The sequence below is a fragment of the Melanotaenia boesemani genome, chromosome 9, assembly GCF_017639745.1.
Source record: "Melanotaenia boesemani isolate fMelBoe1 chromosome 9, fMelBoe1.pri, whole genome shotgun sequence".
NCBI classification, from domain to species: Eukaryota; Metazoa; Chordata; class Actinopteri; order Atheriniformes; family Melanotaeniidae; genus Melanotaenia; species Melanotaenia boesemani.
In genome coordinates, this window is record NC_055690.1 from 30,741,458 (window position 1) to 30,759,323 (window position 17,866).

The 17,866-nt window shown below is 40.9% G+C and overlaps 1 protein-coding gene across 1 annotated transcript in view; it reads right to left on the bottom strand.

Annotated features, from left to right (window-relative positions):
* The window catches only part of zgc:153039 (uncharacterized protein LOC767698 homolog), a 76,879-nt gene that overhangs the window by 41,249 nt on the left and 17,764 nt on the right, over positions 1-17,866 (bottom strand). The window contains exon 7 of the mRNA XM_041994998.1: positions 2,286-2,443. Coding sequence (XP_041850932.1) covers positions 2,286-2,443 — 158 coding nt within the window. The remainder of the gene's footprint in view (positions 1-2,285; positions 2,444-17,866) is intronic.

The window sequence follows — 17,866 nt, forward strand, 5'->3', positions numbered from 1 at the left end:
TCAGTTTTAGTTGTAACAGAACAGAAGCGTAGAACTGCCACCCGAAAAAAAACTACAAAAACAAACTGGTACCTTATCACGTAAAAAAGATGTGAAACGGACCGCATTATAACGTTACACATTTTATTCTAAGAACATGAATCAAAGTACCTACTGTATGCAGGTGTTGCAACGTAGAGATACTGGAGCAAAATACATTTTAGGGAAATTATTCTCGTCAAGATAAAATATTTCACTTCTTGTTGTTAGGGATTAATTGTTCTACTCTGATTTAATGCTGGTCACGCAGAAATGTGGGACAGCTATGAGCAACACAGTACGTCACTGCCTGCATGCAGTGAATATTTGTGTGTGTGCTGCTTTTGGTTAATAACTTGTGCTAGTGATTGTACCTATGGCTGTCTTCTGAAAATAAAAATGAAATTTATAAAGGCTATATGCGCTGCAAGGACTGGGAGAAATAATTTGCTGACACGAAGACGCTGTCCTGTCTGCAGGACCTGTTGCAACGTCAACAAAATCACAGCGTCACCAAATCTCTCCAGTGAAGTACAACTTCATCCCATTTGGGAATTTAGACATTTCTCTAACCATAGCATGCAAAGTTTCACCATACAAAGACAAATATGGCTTATAGTCCACGTTTTCACCACAAATCGTATCACGTTATAACGTAATAAGTTTCACATTTTTACAATAAAACTTTATATCATATTATATATAATATCATATATATATATATATATATATATATATATATATATATATATATATATATTTATCACATTATAACATGAAATGTTTCATGTTTTTACATTAACTATCCTGTTATAACTATGGCTATCAAATGAATTAAAATTTTAATCAGACTAATCATGGGTTTCAAATTAATTGATCTAGATTAATCACAGCTTATAAATTAATCATGCTTACCATTTGCGACTATGCCTAAAAGTTGTCTGTTTTTATTGCATTGTATCAACAGGAAGAGCCTATGTGTACAAAAAATTTGTGTTAACTGACCTTGAGTAAACAGATGGTCGGTAAACACAGCATGTAATGTATATGTTGTTCTAAATAATTTCTACCATGTTCTAGATCATAATTCAGAATTCATATATCATCATCTCATCAGCCGTCTCCATGGTGAAAATTTCTGTCATAAAATCACCAGATGTGATGTTAAACAGCCAACATTGATGAAGAAACTGATAAAGCTGATGTTTGTTTTATAGGTCTTTTTTTCACTTCTTTTTACAGTAGATGATCACATTAGTTATAATAATCAGTTCAATTTTTCATAAAATCTAGACCTAAAAAAAGGTCTCATTTTAGCCTCCCTTTTCCTGGTCAGTGCTCCTGCCTGGCCCCCTATCAAAACCTTTCTAGACCCGCCCCTGCATAGCTGAAATATAAACCCTGTCTACCCACAGCCAGCTACTGTGTTAGAGAAGGTCCTGCCAAAAACAATACTTTTGGGTAAATATGCACCGTGTGAACCATGAACCGCTAGTTTCCTCCTTCTCTGCTGAACAATAAACAAACGCTACAAGAGAGAAAAGCCAATCAGCTGATCATGATTCGTGGAGCGTCATGAGAGGATGAGGAGGACAAACAGAGACGACCAGAGAGCCGCTTGAGCAGACACATTGGTGCAAACGTTGGTGCAGGATAAGTTTAAAAAAGAAGGCGGAAAAAGTGAGGGTGTGGCTCATCTTTTCTCATCTACTCCATTATTAATATTAAAATAAACCATTAGTTATACTATAACTATCACATTATAACGTGATAGTTTATTGCATTTGGATTGGATTATTGGGTAACAGCTCTAAGCTTCCGTAATTTCAGTGACTTTTGTGTGTCTTTCTTTTATTGTCCACATCTGTTTATGGAGTGTTCATATGGTTTTATATATGTATAGTGTTGTGAAATAAATGAATGCATAATAATCATGATAATCATAATATCGTGAGTATTTCTGACAATAATCATATAAAAAAAATCTATAATGGTGACATCTGTCACAGCAAACAGAATGGATCCACATGGAAGTAAGATGGAGATTTGCCACTTGATAAGTGGATGACTTCAGCTAAGACTGTCAAATATACAAATATTCATCATAAATGTCTTTAATGATGGGAGAGATCAGCATTCACAATCAGACATGACCGGTTCCAGTGTTCTAGTGGTGGACCGATCTCCTACTGCTCACTGAGAAGCTACAGAAAAGACACCAGTGTTCAAAAAGATCTGACCTCACACTCCACCGTAGTGCTACCCACCAATCAAGTCATCCCTGGCTAGGGCGTAGAGGATCCGCGAGGCTCCGATCAGATTGCTCATAGCAGCTGAAAAAGTGGAGGAATAAACCCCGATGATGACGAAGGGATGCCAGATGTTGATGTCCCTCAGGAAACTGTAATCCCTCTGGAGGAGGATGCTGTCAACATTTACAGAACAAAACCAACAGATTAATCCCCATGTCTTCAACACTTTCACATTTTCACAGACACAACAGAGAAGCTTTGTTTTCAATGTAAGAAGCAGGCCGACCCAAAGAACAGTCATAATTTTCTGTGAAATGATGATATGACAGCGAAAGGATGGTTAAAGATGAGCTACAGCAGTCACACAAAAGGTTGTCTTAGTAACATCCTACTTTATGTTGCTTAATAAACAAATCAGCACAGGTCAACACTATGAAATTAGTAAAACCCAAGTGATTGTGGCATCATTTTTTGGTGTTACAGTAACTATCCACTGAAGTTTTAAGGTAAATCAGATATGAAGATGGTTTTTTTTAATGCAGTGAGGTACCCTGGCATGTCAGATGTTTTATCTTCAGTCTAGAAAGCAGGATGTGTGTTTGCATGTACTCTGTTTTATCAAGATGAACTACAGTTCCTAATATTTGACATACTGTCATTGTTATGAAGATACCAACTTGTGACAGATACTGGCAGCCTCCTGGTGTATATTTCACTCAGTTTTCTTCTTTTTCAAACGTCCTGTACAGCATTGTAGCAGCAGAATGATGGTCTGACTGCTGTGTTGTGCCGAACAAACTTGCTTTGCTAAGAGGAGCCTAATGGGTATAAGGCTCCTCTTGGTAATCTTATTTATTTATTCTTATTTATTTATTTTGGATTATGGAATTTATGTAGCCTTGCTGGACCTGACCGGAGGAGACAGAAAGAGAAGGAGAATAGGAAAGAGAAGTAAAAAGGAAAGAAGAAAGAGGAGACAAAGATAAAACAGCTAGAAGGCAATGACCCTTCAACTGTTACACCTGTGCAAAAGCACAACAGAGAATTTCCTACAACTTTTGCAAAAAAAAACCAAAGCTGACAATCATCAGGAGTTCTTAAAAGATAAAACAAAAAAAGCAGCTCATAGTGTATTAATCCACTGGACAACTCAGTGGCTGCCAGCATGCAAAGTGTGAGGAATGAGGAGTGATCAGCAATGAGTGTGATAGTGCAAAAGCGACCACAAACTCTACGGAGGCTGAAAGCAGACTAGGCCAAGAGACCCGGGAAATCAGCATTTTACGATGAAAGTGCGCCCTCTGAAATGATACTTTGTGTCACGTAACATGACGTTAAGCAATCATCTCCCTTCCCTCCACTGATCAGGTCTAATACAACAGCTGCTGCCGGCCGAGCTGCAGGTTTTGTGTCAGAGCCGGTTCAGAGTCGCCGCTGGAGACACACCAGATCACGTCTGTGACAGGGCGTCGCTTTGGAAGGAGCCTGAAGGCTTATTGAACGATGTAGGAAACTATCTGTGGACTTTGACTGTTTGAAACAAAATGTTGCATCATCCTCTGGACACACACAAGCTATAAGACCTTCACCCGCCCTCTGAAATGTTTGCGTCATGTAACAAAAAATTAATAATTTATTTAATATTTTTTTCTTTCGTAAGTGACCATGATATAAGCAGGATAATGCCTTTCCAGGTGTCGATTATCATACATAAATGGACGATGTGGAGGAATACATACATACATACATATATATATATATATATATATATATATATATATATATATATATTATATATATTTTTTTAAGACCGGCACATTAGCGCGATAACACGTGGTTAACGCAATAATGTGCCCAGCCCTACTATATATATATATATATATATATATATATATATATATATATACATACATACATACATATTACATATACTAGTAAATTATTCAGTAAATATTTTCTGTAAACAAAAAAAATTGAAAAAAAATTAACAATTACAATAAATAATTAAAATAATTAATGAATAATTAAAAAAACAAATAATTAAAATAAATATTTCTAAATGTAAACACTTTTAGTGTAAAACAATTTATTTACTACATTAAATACACAAAAACATGGATTTTTCTGTTCATCTTCTGCATCCTTTATGTGTATATTTTGGTCTGTTTTCAGAGATTTTCTGGATGTGAAGCCAGATGTAAAAACAAAGCAGTACCACCAGCACAGCTAATATGCAACCTTCAAAAGGAACAAAGAAGAAGAAGCTTGTGTGTCATGTGGCTGCACAGACCGCCGCTGTCTACCACACTGTCTCCTCCGTTGTCACCATGTTTGCTGTTGTCTGACAGTGACGTCAGAACCGAAGTGAAATCTGGAGCATAAATAAGACTTAAACAGAAGATAAAATAAAGAGATCAAATAATAGACAGACTTATGAAAACTACAACCTCAAACTGAAAATACTTATAACTTTATCACATTTACAACAGGATACCAACAAAAAACAAGGTTCAAATTACTTCATGCTGGGGGACAAAACGTCCTCATGTCCGATGAAAAGAAGATGACTGAAGAGAAAGTGATGATTACTCTGCCAGGGCGTCTAATAATGAGATCCTGAAATATATGGTCCATTATACCAAATATCTTTGTGTGTGTGTGTGTGTGTGTGGGACGTGTAGGACATAGTGAAGTATCCATGGTAAAGGAGAGATCAGAGAGAAGAAAAAATAACAGCAGGGTGTGCATGATTAGGCCTGCCCCCCACCTCTTTTCAATACAAAGCAGCAAGAGATGAGAATTAAAGCACAAACTATTTCTCCATCTCCTGATCCATCTCAATCTCTCTTTGTGGCTCAATTCCCACCCCACACACTCGATCCATCCACACCCCTCCTGTATCACCTCCCTCGCCTTCATTGTGATGTTTGGCAGGTCTTTCTTACTTTTCTGTCTCAGCCCTCATTTTATTTCTATTTGGACCAGTGACCGCTCTCTCCCTCCCTCTCTCTTTTTCTCCTCTAATTAATACTCTCATCACATTTTCTTTCAGGTCCACTGATTTTAATACTTATTATCATGGCCCCATTAAGTATTGTTCACTCCATCCAAATGTCTGAGAACACTATTATTTCATATGGAGCCCAGGAGGCACTCACTCACACACTAACAGATTATTGAATTACCACAAATGATCTGTAGAGGCGTGAACAAAACCCTGAAATTAGACAACATGTGATAGTTTATCTACATGTGTCTACTACTACTTCCTGCTAAGTTGAAGACAGGTTAAAATGGGTCAGGTAATGAGAAAGCTGCTTTGTCGACTTGGTACAAAGCAGCTTTCTGACTCTATAATGAATAAGATCACCAGTGAGCTTACCAACCAAAACTTTTTTGTTACGCATTCAGTATAAATTCATTTACTACAGACAAGATACTGACATACAACTCAAAGAGGCTGAAGGTCATTACAGCCTCTATTATCTAATCTACTGATAAAGTTTCACAGTCTTTGAGTGTGCAGGTTTGCATCAGAGCTGTGGGAACAGATACCTGCTAGACTGGAATTCAGTTAAAAATGTGTGTCAGACTTTCACATTAAGTACAAGATCAAAGTCTTAGAAAAACTATCAGGATTTGTTTGGTATGAGCAAATGATCTATTATATGTTTAAATAAATAACAAGTTAATACAGCCTCACCTTCCTCCACAGGACACACTGAAACCACTTCTGCCTCCCCCTTCAGCCAGTCTGTCTCCTTATTATATAAACACACTACAGCAATACAGTGTTTTTTTTGTTTTTCTTCACTACTTGCTTATATTTACATTGTAAAAACACACTGCCTGGCCAAAACAAAAAGAAAAAGTCACCACCTGGATTTAACTAAGTATTTAGGTACGAGCTCCTATTAGATAATTCCTGCATGGGCGATTATCTTTTAGCTGGCAACAATTTATTTAACCACAACTGATGCAATGAGTAGCTTCTCATTTCTTAAACAGCTCTGTCAAAAGACACATCCTGTTGTCATATAAAAGATGTGAGTCTGTATGAGAAAGGTCAAATCATAGAGGAGAGGAAACCTCTGAAGAGATTGCAGAAACTACTAAAAATGGGTAAAGAACTTTCCAGCACATTAAAAGCTAAGATAGTGGGGAACCATCGGCGACCACTATCTTAGTTTAGTGAAAATTAAATCAAACCACATTTACCCTGTTCCAGAGTGATGGGAGCATCAGGGTAATAAAAGAGGCAGATGAAGTGATGCCTAGTGCCTACTGTACAAACCAGTGGGGACAGTCTATGATCTGGGGTTGCTGCAGTTAGTCAGGTCTAAGTTCAGCAACATTATGTGTCCGAATATATTTACTTTAAACATAAGTCTTACTTGTCTTTCCATGTGAAAGAGAAACCGGGGGACGCAACCTTTTTCCCTGTTACTGACTTTGAAGATTTGTTGTATATGAATGCTTCTGCTCATTGTCTCTGCATGCTAGATGGCGTGTACCATGAGGCACTAAGATCCATTACCAACTGTGGACCCTTTACTCACCATTGTATGCTCTATTAATTGGACATCTTTATGTGCTTGACGCCTCAGTCATTGGTATGTGTTCATTTACAAAACCATTCTGGGTATCATTCCATCCTATTTGTCTCGTCTTTTAGCAAAGCAAACAAGGAAGTCACAATCTCCCATCTATGGATGCTCTGCAATACGTTCTCCCCAAAGCTTGAACTGACCTGGGCAAGACAGCATTTAGGTTTTTAGCACCTAATAGTTGGAATAAATTACAGTGTGAAGTTCAGTTTAAAGCCCTTGTTACATTGAATGAGTTTAAAGCTCTGGCGAAATCATTGCCTTGTCTGTGTGCATGTGTTTTATGTGAGCAAGTGTTAATGTTGTAAACTTTGTATGTTTACTGTTTTCATGTAACTATGCTGTTGCCCTCTTGGCCAGGTCTCCCCTGAAAAAGAGATCTTTGATTTAATAAAGACACCTTTGGTTAAATAAAGGCTAGAAAAAAAGCTTAAAAATAAATAAAGTTGTTTAACCCTTAAAACACTGCCAGAGCCCCCGAGCGCTATCGCTGATATTATCAACAATTGCTCAGGAACTGTAGTGTGTAACTCTTTGGTAAATTGTAATAAATAGCTTAACCCTATAGTGTAGGTGATCTACATAAGTTTTCCAGGCATTTATATCCCATCCAGGACGTTTACAATCTAGCTGCAAAATGTAGTATTTATTCAGAGACTCTATATGGTAAATTTACAATAAGTGACCTGGAAATGATGATGAAGCCACGTCCTGTCAAACATCCATCACACAGGTAGCTTAGATTGACAATAATGTCCAATCAGAAGCAGCCAAAGATCAACAAGTGAGCATAAAGTTCTATATTTGTCTGAAAAGAAGAAAAATAATGCTGGAATAAAGCCAAGAAGACATTTTGGATGCATGGTGGCGCCAAGAAGCAGCTGAACTACAGTTAGTTTTCTGAGGATAGCAGGTAAATAGTAGGAGAAATTACTGGAAATGAGGAAAAAGTGTAAATATTTAAATAGTTTCTGTGTTTCTTGTGTTTGTTTCAATGCCAATATTTTTTCTCCCGAAGGCCAAGACTTTAGAGAATGACTTGCAGATGAGAAAATTGGCTTGGTCACTGTTAATCTGTGTGCTATTTCTGCAAAATATGGTTAGTAATAAATTTTGTTTTGTTGTTTTTGTTGGCCTTTATGCGGCTATCATGGTGCTTTATGGTGTCTTTTTACATAAATAAAAAGAAAACCCTTGGCAGACCAGAAATGGCAAAGAAATAGCTTGGAGTTTAAAGGGTTAATGATCTGACGTGCCATCATAAGTCCAAATGTTTAAAAAACAAAGACATTTTCCGATAAGAAAATTAAGCATCTGTGTGTGTGTGTGTTTGTGTGTGTGTAACAGAGGTGAGTGATGATGTGGGTCAAAACTTGTTGGTTGATTATTAATTTCTCTGAAGTGCAGCAGGACGTAAATAAATCTTGAAAGCTTGACATTTCCAAACTGGCTCTCAAAAACAAAGACGCTGCAAACTGGGCAGCACCGATGACAAATGGTATGAGGGTAAGTGTGTGTGTGTGTGTGTGTGTGTGTGTGTGTGTGTGTGTGTGTGTGTGTGTGTGTGTGTGTGTGTGTGTGTGTGTGTGTGTGTGTGTGTGTTTGAGAGAGCGATAAAGAATACCAATTTGCTGGAATACTGAAGAATAAAATATTTTATGCCTTTGAATTCTGAATCTTATGAAGCTGTATTCAGTACAAAAACAGTATTGTGTATATGTGTGTGTGTGTGGGTGGGTGTGTGCGTGTGGCCTGGATAGTAATTATTGATCAGATCATTTGGCTGAAATGAGCTCTGTTATTGAAATTAGAGGAGAAGAAAAGTGTGAGGGAGCGAATGACAGATCAAATAGAAGAGGAGGAAACAGCTGGACTGCACAGAGATGCTTCGGTCGATTGTTGACGCTCTGTCCAGCAGAGCATTTGTTTACTGTTTTAATTCTTGCCCTCGACTGTGTATTCATGCATATTCATCTCTTAATCCATCATATCGTGTGCTTGTGCTTCAGATAATTCACCTGCGCTTTGGTCGAACATTATGGATTAATTACGTGTGATTTTTCAAATGAGATGAAAAATAAAGCGCTGACTCCAGGTGTGTGTGTTTCAGTTTATGAACACTGCCGTCACAAATGTGCTGCTCTTGGAGGGCAAGGTCAGACCTCATCAGCACTGAAGTTAACGATTTGGGATTGTCAGCTTAATGATCCAACAGAACAGCTAATAAAAGCCCAAATGGGATCAAAGTTAGTTGCCAGGGGGTGTTAGTAGCTGATGTTAGTAGCTCGTGACTAACATCACTGTCATGCTCGCTCCACCAGTAAGAGACCATTCATATCTCTGGAAAATATAATTGAAGAACATGGGAATCAATACTCCAACAAACCTCTCCATCAACAACATAAGAACCATATTTTATTTATTTATTTATTTTTACTGTAAAAAGCTTCCTTAGTTAAATTCCTGGTTACTTCAAAACCAGAAAATGATGTCAGGTAGTTTTCTGTAATGACTCGAGCATTTTTAGATGAGTAAGCCAACATTAAAATATTCTCAAGTCTAAGGCTCCTTTCACACTGCAGTGATAGATGACTCAAATCAGACTTTTTTGCCCATAAATGACCCATATCGGATCTTTTTATTACAGTCAAAACAGCACAAATCCATTTTTTTTTCCAAATACGCCCCAGGCCACATGCATATGTGCGACTACATCGGATACATATCCAAACTTTTTCTAAGCGATCTCAGTCTAAATGCTCACGTTGTATTTCATCCAGTTTTTACATCATTGAAGTGAGACCGATATCACAGTTCTGCGCCAGAGGAGCCGGGACATGGTAAGATCGAAGGTAAACAATGGAAGGAACAATGCTGCATCATAGGTACTAGCGAGCAGAAGTCAGTGCGATTGTGACTCTTGTTCTATCTTGTGCTTTGTTACGTTCTCTTTCCTTATCTCTCTCTCTCTCTCTCTCTAATGTCCTTTTGCGTTTCTTTGATGAATCATCCATGGTGCACCACCCATCAGAACAATGTGTTGAATTTTACCAATGTTACAAACATTTACAGATAATAAAACTAATGACAATTCTAGATAAAATACTTCAGTACTGAAATCAACAAGGATGACAGACAAATGACAAGATTACTGAGATGTATCTGTTCTAATTATGAGCCTCTGACATGGATCAAATATCTAAAACACAGGATCCTGAAAACTTTAGTTAAAGCCTCTGTTTACTAAATAAACTTCTTTCTGAACTCAGACACCTTATATTCAACTCTAGCGCTTTGTTGAAGGCCATGATGGAATAATCACAAAAAAAAAAAAAAAAAGAAAACAAACATTAGGACATCAGGTTTAGCTTTTTCCACAGTTTACATTTTATATCAGATTTCACATAAAAACTAAAACAAATGCAGCACTTAGCTAACCACTGGTGAATGTCATGTGTAAGATATAAAATACAACAGCTTAGCCAGAAGACTTGAAAAAGTGACTATTTTCCACCGTGCCAGTGGGGAAAAAAACAATGAAGAAATCTTTTTTGCAAGCACAGCCAGTATGAAAACCCTCAGAACACACTTCAAAAAGTCTGAGCAGAAACAGCCTAAACATGTAGAGCTGTTAATGAAGAGCCACATTCACCTTCAGCCTGGATTTGGCTGCATTCAGCAAGTTCAGACCTTGAGACATCTAAACTGACTCCATAAAAGCAAATACACCAACACTTTTACCTCTGGGATTAAGTGTTGGTGTTCAGCCTCATTTCTTCTTCACCCAGCAGGTACTTCTAGTGTGTAGCTACGGAGGCAAACGGAAAGGAAAAACTAAGGTAGAGAAAGAGGGAAAGAGGGGAGTTGATTCTAGTTAAGGATTATTAAATAACTAACAAGGGCTCTGTGCAAACATACCACCAACCACCATCTCTCCTTCCTTTACTCCATCACCCCTCCACCCATCTCTGCATATCCCAGCTTCTTTGGGATCTGTTTATCTTTTCTCCAATGCTCAACACAAAACTCAGCTGTGTCTGTTTTTACTGCAGAAAGAGCTGCTAACAAATATTTAATGTTAACTAAACTTCACTTGAGTTTTCTTTACTTTTTTACATTCGAGGATCATTTTAGTTGTAATATTTTGGTTCAATATTTCATAAAGTCTAGACCTTAAAAAGGTCCTGTCAGCTACTTGGTTGTGAAGGGTTCATGGCCCCTAAATGATCAGCCCTGTGCACAGCATCAATGGTTTAGAGAAGATCTCCCCTTGCTTCTTACTAGATTTTACAGCTGTGTCACTAACAAACCTCATTAATACTGAAAAGTTACATGAAATAAATGCAAACAATATCCAACTAAAATCGGCTGCTGTTACTAACAGTTTTCATTTTCAGCTTTTTGTGACAGTGACATGGGCCTGATTGACATTATCCTTATCCACTTTTAAGAGCAAACTAAAGACTCACCAGTTTAAAGAGCATTTCCGCACTTAGCTTAATCTCTTCTACTCGTCAGTGAGTTAGAAAGACTTTGGCACAACTCAGTACTGAATAAGACATGACACTGACAAATTTAGCTTACTATTGCCAGTAAAAGAAACAATACTTTCAGGTAAATATGTTACAGTGTGAACCATGAACTTCTAGCTTCCTCCTTCTCAGCTGAACTATATACAAGCGAAACTAGAGAGATGGTTCTAGCAACAGAAACGCCGATCAGCTGATCACTGACAGCCGGTGTTATGATTCACGGAACAGGAGGTCGAGGAGAAGAGGGGGGAGGAGAAGGCAGCAGCAACATTTGTACAAAACTGTGGGATTTTTTATTTTTTAGGTGTGTTAATTCTGTTATAAATGGTAGCGCAATTAATTTAATAAATTACCACCGTCAATACCTTATTTTTAATCATAAAAATACAGTAAAAATAAAATAAAATTTAAAGTCATAGTTCGTAGTAAAATTAATGAAATCTAATATGGCTGCCACCCTGTGATGCCACAATATAAAAATTGGATGAATAATCATTAAAATCTGATTCATAATCAACATTTATTTCTCATTTATAGCATGTGTTAAAAACTCCAAAGGGTTAAGTTAGAAGTGAGAATGAAAGACTGAACTTGAGAAACCTGTAACTAGCCAACTAACTTGTTCCTAGGAAGTCACACTCCTGAAGGCTGCAGGCAGTGTGATCTGGGTCATGTGGGCTGATGGCAAGGGGTCTTGCTCTTTCCCAGTGGCTTTTTTTTTATGTTTTTTAATGGCAAGGACTTGTAGATACCCTCTCAACTGGATGGATGCTTCAACTCCACATCTCTTCAAATTAGAAGAGGCTGACGTTCTAACTTGCTTTTTAAGTGCAAACATAACTTGGATAGAAATGTTTGATTTTTACTGATGAACAGATAGTACTTAATACAGGAAACATGTGCACGCTGCGTCTGCAGCTCCTCTCCTTTCACCTCCACTTGCCAGAGTGGGGCATTTTGCATTGTCGGTTTGCTAAGCTAGATCTGTGCAATGCATGGTGGCTAGCGTAGTGTTAAGTCGTGTAGCGCCGGTGAAAATGCAGGCTGTCACTGTTACAGGACCTCATTTAATCTGAACAAGTTCATGTCCACATTCATATTCTTTATTTACAAATGTGTTGCGTTCAGTTCAGCTTTCACAGAAAAATTAACGTATTCTGTGAATGCTTTCAAATGAACAACACTGGACTACAGCCTCTCTCCTCAGTCATTTTTTGAAACAACTTCCAGCCACTTGGTTTACCAGCATGAGGATGATTCGGTTGCTCCAGACTGAAATAAACTTTTTTTGGGCCCTATTGTTACACAATGATGCTGAGACAGTAAAATGAAAGTCTCTCGTTTACACTGAAAAAGTTTTGGGTGGATGAAACCGCAAAGGTTTGACAACAGGCTGTAGAGTGAATTTTCTTTGCAAACCAAGGTGAATCCTGCCTGTATAAACGTTAACTGGAGTCTTTTGGCGATGATAATGTCTGTCATGTTGTCTTGCATCTGTTCACTCAGGCCCTGTTTATACCCACTTACAGTATGTTCTGTTTCTGCTGCTTTTTAAGTTTTTTGGTCACTTAAACCAAACCTTCTGGTGCAACATTAACGGCTTCAGCAAAAACACATAGTTTACATGCATTAGATAATTACTCAGTTGTTGTGCTTCAGTCTTAACATGATGTAGTTCACAAATGGAGCGTGTCGTTGCAAAGCTTTACTGCCTACTACAGGCCTGGCATGTACCTTACATTGTTTCAAGATCCATTTGCGTCTTCCATATGCACGAAGGTAGCTTTCATGCTGTAGTTGTGTAAATGCGCCCCCCCCCCAAAAAAATGAAAAGTTAAAAGTTTTGGGTTTTGTGCGGAAACGCCATGTAAACAGGGTCTTAGACACATTTGGTCAGGACTACTCAATTCTCCTATGAGGGCCGCAATCCAACAGGTTTTCCATGTATCCCTGCTCCAACACACTTGACTCAAATTAATGAGTCATTGTAATAGGCTGTTAGATCCATTTAATTTGATTCTGGTGTGTTAAAGCAGGAATACATGGAAAACCTGCTGGATTGCAGCCCTCGTAGGACAAAATGTTTAAATCTAGAAAGTTCTGCAACAAGAAGGGACCAAATTAAATACGTGGAACAGGATGGGTACAAAAAGTTACTTAAAAATGAAGAGGAACACTGGCTTCAATCCTTAAGACAGAAACGCATTAAAAATTAAATTCATTTAAAAATCCACAGTAGAAGCAGAGCAGGTGAAGAAGTGAAAACTATGTTTAAGTGTTTATGTGTTCTCTGAAGATATGAGTCTTCAGAGGTTGTTGAAGCTCTGACAGCATTTGCAGCTTGTTCCACCATCATGAAACCACTGGTTGTACCACAAAGTGGTCAGGAATAGGAAGAAGCCTGTAGCCTAGATGGATGGATGGAGTCTAGAGAAGTGATGTGACCTTTGTGGTTGATCAAACAGTAGATCTGCTGCTGTTTACTGTACCCGCTGGAACAACACTGCAGTAGTTGGAGTGAAAGACAACCACAGCCTCTACCAGTTGCTGTAGCTGAGTGGTATACTAAGTCAGATATGGCCCAAAAGGGAAGAGGACTTAACTGCAAAGAAGAGGGGGCCAATCACTGAGCCTTGCGGTACACCTGTAGAGAGGTAATGATACTTTAAATCAAACCAGTGCGCATCACCAGAGATTTCCTCTTATGACAGTATGAACTGTGGATTCAGAGGTGCAGAGAAGTCAAATTCCACTAGAAGAGAAGCTGTCAGAGTGATTTAGATCAAGAAGGCCAATCATTGAGAAGAAATGTTGGACCATCTTAAAGAACGCACTTTCAATAACCTTAGAAAAGAATAGCATATAGTTTAGAACTTGACAAGGTCTAAGAGTAAACTTTCTGAAAAGAGAAGTTGACTGAACATCTTTGAACGCAGCTGGAAAGGTGTCGAAAGAAAGTTAATTTATTACAGAAGCCAACTTAAGCACAATGTTGGGAGAAATGGCTTAAATGAGGTTGCGTGTCAGGAGTCCTGACTCTTTGTTGGAAGTGAGAGAGGTGAATGAGCCACTTAGAAATGAAAAATCTGATAAAATGTGAACTAATTCCTGCTTTCTCTGTGTTTTTGCAATGCATTTACTATAAAGACTGAAATGCAAAATATAGAGTTTTCTGTCCTGTTTATCAAAATCAGTCAGTGGGCTCCCATGGGCTCACCACCTGCAGGAGGGGCCATAGAGTGTGAGCTGGGCGGCTGCCAGAGGCGGGACCCTGGCAGTCTGATCCTCGGCTGCAAAAGCTAGCCTGAGCTGGTGCACAAGGTTGAACGGTTCCGGCTGGATAAAGTTGGACTCACCTCGACACACGGCTTGGGTTTTGGAACCACTGTCCTTGAGAGGGGCTGGACCCTCTTCCATTCTGGAGTTGCTCCCGGTGAGAGACGTTGAGCAGGTGTGGGCATACTCATTGCCCCCCAACTTGGCGCCTGTACTTTGGGGTTTACCCCGGTGGACAAAAGGGTAGCCTCCCTCTGCCTTCGGGTGGGGGGACGGGTCCTCACTGTTTGTGCTTATGCACCAAATAGCAGTACAGAGTACCCACCCTTTTTGGAGTCCTTGGAGGGGGTGTTGGAGAGCACTCCTTCCGGGGACTCCCTCGTTCTGCTGGGGGACTTCAATGCTCATGTGGGCAATGACAGCGAGACCTGGAGGGGCGTGATAGGGAGGAATGGCCCCCCTAATCTAAATCCGAGTGGTGTTCTGTTGTTGTACTTCTGTGCTCCTCATGGAGTGTCCATAACGAACACCTTGTTCAGACATAAGAGTGCCCACATGTGCACTTGGCACCAGAACACTCTAGGCCGCAGTTCGATGATCGACTTTGTAGTCGTGTCGTCAGACTTGTGGCCGCATGTTCTAGACACTCGGGTGAAGAGAGGGGCGGAGCTGTCAACTGATCACCACCTGGTGGTGAGTTGGCTCAGATGGTGGGGGAGAGATGCCGGTCAGGCCTGGCAAACCCAAGCGTGTTGTGAGGGTCTGCTGGGAACGTCCCCTGTCAGAAAGAGTTTCAACTCCCATCTCTGGCAGAGCTTCAACCATGTCCCGGGTGAGGCGGAAGACATTGAGTCCAAATGGGCTGTGTTCCATGCCTCTATTGTCGAGGCGGCCAGCCGCAGCTGTGGCTGAAAGGTCATTGGTGCCTGTCGTGGCGGTAACCCCCGAACTCGTTGGTGGACACCGGCAGTAAGGGATGCCGTCAAGCTGAATGAGGAGTCCTATCGGACCTTTCTGGCCTGTGGGACTCCAGAGGCAGCTGATGGGTATTGGCGGGCTAAGTGGAGCGCAGCTTCAGCAGTCACTGAGGCAAAAACTCGGGCACGAGAGGAGTTTTGAGAGGCCATGGAGAATGACTTCCTGACGGCTTCGAGGTGATTGTGGTCCACCATCCGGCGGCTCAGGAGGGGAAAGCAGTGCTCCGTCAACACTGTGTACAGTGGGGATGGGGGGCTGCTGACCTCAACTCTAGGCGTTGTGAGGCGGTGGAGGGAATACTTCGAAGACCTCAATCCCACCAACACATCTTCCGATGAGAAAGCAGAGTCTGGGGTAGCTGGTGCTGGCTCTCCCATCTCTGGGGCTGAGGTCGCTGAGGTGGTTTAAAAGGTCATCGGTGGCAAGGCCCCGGTGGTGGATGTGGTCCTTAGGGCTCTAGATGCTGTAGGGTTGTCTTGGCTGACACGCCTTTGCAGCATCTCATGGACATCGAGGACAGTTCCCCTGGACTGGCAGACTGGGGTGTTGGTCCCACTCTTTAAAAGGGGGGCCGGAGGGTGTGCTCCAACTACAGGGGGATCACACTCCTCAGCCTCCCTGGTAAGATCTATTCAGGGGTGCTGGAGAGGAGGGTTCGTCGGATAGTCCAACCTCAGATTGAGGAGGAGCAGTGTGGTTTTCGTGCTGGTCGTGGAACAGTGGGCCTGCTCTACACCCTCTTCAGGGTCTTTGAGGAGGCATGGGAGTTTGCCCAACCAATCTACATGTGCTTTGTGGACTTGGAGAAGGAATTCGACCATGTCCCCCGGGGACTCTTTTGGGGGGTACTCCGGGAGTAAAAAAGTGCTGGACCCGCTTGTACGAGCTGTCCGGTCCCTGTACGACCGGTGTTAGAGCTTGGTCCGCATTGCCGGCAGTAAATCAGAATTGTTTCCAGTACGGGTTGGACTCCGCCAAGGCTGCCCTTTGTCACCGATTCTGTTCATAACTTTTATGGACAGAATTTCTAGGCGCAGCCAAGGTGTTGAGGGGATCCGGCTTGGTGGCCTCAGGATTGGGTCTCTGCTCTTTGCGGATGATGTGGTTCTGTTGGCTTCATCGGGCTGTGATCTTCAGCTCTTACCTGAGCGATTCGCAGCCGAGTGTGAAGCGGCTTGGATGAGAATCAGCACCTCCGAGTCCGAGACCATGGTCCTCAGCCGGAAAAGGGAGGAGTGCTCTCTCCGGGTCTGCAACAGGGTCCTGCCCCAAGTTAAGGAGTTTACGTATCTCGGGGTCTTGTTCACGAGTGATGGAAGGATGGAGCGGGAGATCGACAGGCAGATCGGTGCGGCGTCTGCAGTGATGCGGACTCTACATCGGTCTGTCGTGGTGAAGAAGGAGCTGAGCCAAAAAGCAAAGCTCTCGATTTATCGGTCGATCTACATTCCTACCCTCACCTATGGTCACGAGCTGTGGGTAGTGATCGGAAAAACAAGATTACAAATACAAGCAGCCGAAATGAGTTTTGTCTGCAGGGTGGCTGGGCTCTTCCCTAGAGATAGGGTGAGGAGATCGGTGATCCGGGAGGGGCTCAGAGTAGAGCCGCTGCTTCTCCACATCGAGAGGAGCCAGATTAGGTGGCTCGGGCATCTGGTTAGGATGCCTCCTGGACGCCTCCCTGGTGAGGTGTTCCGGGCATGTCCCACCCGAAAGAGGCCCCGAGGAAGACCCGGGACACACTGGATGGATTACATCTCCTGGCCTGGGAACGCCTCAGGATCCCTCCGGATGAGCTGGTGAATGTGGCCGAGGAGAGTGAAGTCTAGGTTTCTCTGCTTAGGCAGCTACCCCCGTGACCTGACTCCGGATAAGCGGCAGAAAATGGATGGATGGATGGATGACAGTCAGTGTTTTTTTCATTTAGTATTTAATTAATTAATTTCCAAATTTATTAATTTGTTCAATATTCAGTCATTTGAGAAACAATTATACCAGTCCATTAATTATGCTAATCATAAATGTTTTTGTACATACTGTATAATCTTTGTGCTTTTCTTCTTATATTATTTTTCAAGAACATCCATGTCCATGACACATTTCATCTGCCGAGTAGATCATGTGATTGGACTAAAATCCCAGACATATGTTTACCTTTGCTCAGAAAAGCAGATGGAAAGACATTTTAAATGAGAGATTGCAC